The sequence below is a fragment of the Rattus norvegicus genome, chromosome 15 (genome assembly GCF_021556685.1).
Source record: "Rattus norvegicus strain SHRSP/BbbUtx chromosome 15, alternate assembly SHRSP_T2T, whole genome shotgun sequence".
NCBI lineage: Eukaryota > Metazoa > Chordata > Mammalia > Rodentia > Muridae > Rattus > Rattus norvegicus.
In genome coordinates this window covers 29,188,313-29,191,869 of record NC_141548.1, presented here as the reverse complement: position 1 = coordinate 29,191,869, position 3,557 = coordinate 29,188,313, and the positions used below count along the sequence as shown (strand labels likewise).

Below are 3,557 nucleotides of genomic sequence, written 5' to 3'. Positions count from 1 at the left end.
GAAGGTTTTGTTTTGTTTTTTGAGAGTGAAGAATGTTTGTTTATTAGGAGCCCTATAGGAATCATCACCCTTGGAAGAAAGAAGCGTTAGCTGGGCAAGGGGACGAGTTTGTCCTCCTCTGCAGTCTCAGTGGCTCCACTCAAGCCTGTGAGAAGGCTGAAGCCAGCATGGTCCATTACAGTTATCCTGACTTGGGAAAAGAGAAACACTTTATCCTGCCAAGGGCTGGACTGGAGCTGCCTTCCAAGGTGTATAGACGAGACACTTGTCAAAGCAGGATGACAGCTGAGGGCTGTCTGCTAGCAGTTTCCCCCAACAGTTGCTGGAATCAGCCTCTCAGTCCTGAGGAGGTCTCTGGAAGACCCAACGTCCACTGCACATACAGTTTTCTTTTGTCTTCCCCTTAATGTGTGTTCCTTTGGCTTCTGAGTAGATGTCGTAAAGCAAAAGTTATATTTGCTACACTATGGGGGAAAGCCTGTGATTTAATCTGCCCGAACTGGCCCTTGTTATTGTTAAATGGGAACGAAGAGAATTGAGAAAATTGTTTCATTTGAAACTATGTCTACATTACATAGAAGACACTATTTATTTTGAATTTAAAGAGCATTAATCAAAGCCCTTATTTCTTTGCTGCTTTTCTGTTATAATCTAATATTCCAAAGGGTTTGGCTACATACTTTAGACTTAAGAGAAGGTACTATGTACAGACACCCAAGAGAATATCACACACATATTTTTGGAAATAGTTATTCCTACAAAAATACTTTTTATTTCTAAATCTAAGTCTAAACCTACTTGAGGGCTCATGGGACAGTCTTATGTTTTATTTATTCATTTTTATTTATTTATTTAGATTGTTTTATATATAAAACAACTGCAGTTTCCCTTCATTCCTTTCTTCCCAGTACCTCCCTACTCCTTTCCCCCTCATCCATTCCTTTTCTCTTCAGAAAAGGGCAGGCCTTCCATGGATCTCAACCAGCCCTGGCATATCAAGCTGCAGAAAGACTAGGCACAACTTCTCCTGTGAAGTCTGGAAAAGTCAACCCAGTAAGAGAAAGGGGTTAGAAAAGCAGGCAGTAGAATGAAAGACAGTCCCTGTTTGCAATGTTAGGAGTCCCTCAAGACTCCTAACAACTATAATGTATGTGTAGAGAATCGAAGTCAGTCTCAAGCAAAATCCCTAGTTGTCAGTTCAGTCTCTGTGAGCCCCTACAAGCCCAGATTAGTTTACTTTGTAGGATTTTTTGTGGTATCCTCGATTCTTTTGGATCTTACAGAGCATTTAAAGAAACAAGACAGGGGACATAGCTCAGAGAGAGATAAAACAAGCTCTTAATATCTTTGAGCTGCTATCAAATCTTCCGCATCAAGGGAGAAGGGACAGAACAAGAGAACGGGAAATGAACTAGATATTTAACTCATAGGTTCTAGATGTACATGACATCATGAATGACCAAGAAACAGAGGGACCAAATGATTGATGCACGTGTTAAGTGATACATTTGTTTCATGATTTTTCCCTTAATTTTTGACACAGAATTTTTTTTTAAAAAATGGAAAAGGCTGTCCTCATCAACCAAACTTCAGTGACATCATTTCGGCTCACAGGTTTATCTGCAAATCCAAAAGTACAGATGTTTGTGTTTTTCATATTCCTCGTTTTCTATGTCATGACACTGGTTGGTAACATCCTCATTGTCATAACAATCATATTCGACCACCGCCTCCATACTCCCATGTATTTCTTCCTCAGCAATCTATCCTTTATTGATGTCTGCCATTCCACTGTTACTGTCCCAAAGATGCTGAGTGACACTTTGTCAGATGAAAAGGTCATCTCTTTTGATGCCTGTGTGGTCCAGATATTTTTCCTGCATCTCTTTGCCTGCACGGAGATCTTCCTGCTTACTGTCATGGCCTATGACCGCTATGTGGCCATTTGTAAGCCTTTGAGGTATATGACAATAATGAACTGGAAGGTGTGTACGGTGCTGGGAGTGGCCATGTGGACAGCAGGGACTGTGCACTCCATATCTTTCACCTCACTCACCATCAAGCTGCCCTACTGTGGTCCTGATGAGATTGACAACTTCTTCTGTGATGTACCTCAAGTGATAGAACTGGCTTGCACTGACACCCGCATCACTGAGATTCTCGTTGTCTCCAACAGTGGGATGATCTCTATGGTATGTTTTGTGATTATTGTTGTTTCCTATGCAGTCATTCTTGTGAGTCTGAGGCAACAGATCTCTGACGGCAAGAGGAAAGCCCTGTCCACCTGTGCAGCCCACCTCACTGTGGTCACTCTGTTTCTGGGACACTGTATCTTCATCTACTCACGCCCATCCATCAGCCTTCCCGAGGACAAAATTGTATCTGCATTTTTCACTGCTGTAACCCCTCTGTTGAATCCCATAATCTACACCTTTAGGAATGAGGACATGAAGAGTGCCTTGAAGAAGTTAATCAGGAGGAAAGAGAGGAAAGAAAAGTAAAAATGATAACTGCTTAGGATTCTTAGTGATCCAAATCAAAGAATCAACTATATATTGTATTTAACAAATGATATGACAACATTTTCTTCCGGTCCTATATCTAACAAAGTAACTGCTGTAACTAGTAACATTTTTCATATTCTAGACATTGTCATAGGACTGGGCGCTAACTTAACTTTCTTTATAGCAATAGTTGCATGTTCATCTAACTATAAGGAAACAAAAGCTCACTCAGAGTAAATACCATGCTGAAAGTCACCCTGCTACAAATCATAAAGACAGGATTCAGGGGCCCAGGATGTAGCTCAGTACAGAATGTGTACTTGGCATATAAGAGGCCCTGGTTCAATTCCCTACTTCACACACACACACACAAAAATCTCCTTGCTCTCTCTCTCTCTCTCTCTCTCTCTCTCTCTCTCTCTCTCTCTCTCTCTCTCACACACACACACACACACACACACACACAAAATCTCCTTGCTTTCTCTCTCTCTCTCTCTCTCTCTCTCTCTCTCTCTCTCTCTCACACACACACACACACACACACACACACGTCACAAATTGGATTTCAATCAAATCTATCAACCCATCATTGCTCCAAGAGCTGGGAGAAAATACCAACCTGAATTCATTATCTCCCGCTTTTCAGTTGTCACCTAACCTACATGATTCATTCTGACATCTGCCTAGATGGCACACTAAAAGTGGATAAATGAAACAATTAACATTTGAGTATAACTGGTGACAAAGATTCTGAACCACTGAAGTTACTAATCCTCTTGAAAGTTTACCCAAATCTGACATCAAGGTAACACAATGAGGACATATTTCATATTTCACAAATATTTCCTAAGCATCAAATTTGTGCTAAATACTAGATTTATAGTTACAAACGCAACAAATATATAGACACCCCTACATAGAGTACACAGTTTAGTCCAAAGAAGAAGCAAACTGTGAAAAACTAAATGTGGTTACAGATGCAACAAAATGCTGATGGGGAAGAGAATGAGTGTCGTGAACATGCAGAAAGGCAGGACTTGGGCTGAGCAGTCC

General features: G+C 40.9%; 1 protein-coding gene across 1 annotated transcript; it reads left to right on the top strand.

The window, feature by feature from the left end:
- The first annotated feature begins 1,559 nt into the window (after window positions 1-1,559).
- On the top strand, window positions 1,560-2,565 carry Or4e5 (olfactory receptor family 4 subfamily E member 14). The gene has a single exon (NM_001000102.2). It carries the CDS (start codon window positions 1,560-1,562, stop codon window positions 2,499-2,501), a length of 942 nt encoding a protein of 313 aa, NP_001000102.2. The 3' UTR covers window positions 2,502-2,565.
- The last annotated feature ends 992 nt before the right edge of the window (window positions 2,566-3,557 follow it).

What these genes read in the sequence shown, in the direction of transcription:
- Or4e5 (NM_001000102.2), top strand. Translation starts at nt 1,560, where the DNA reads ATGGAAAAGGCTGTCCTCATCAACCAAACTTCAGTGACATCATTTCGG.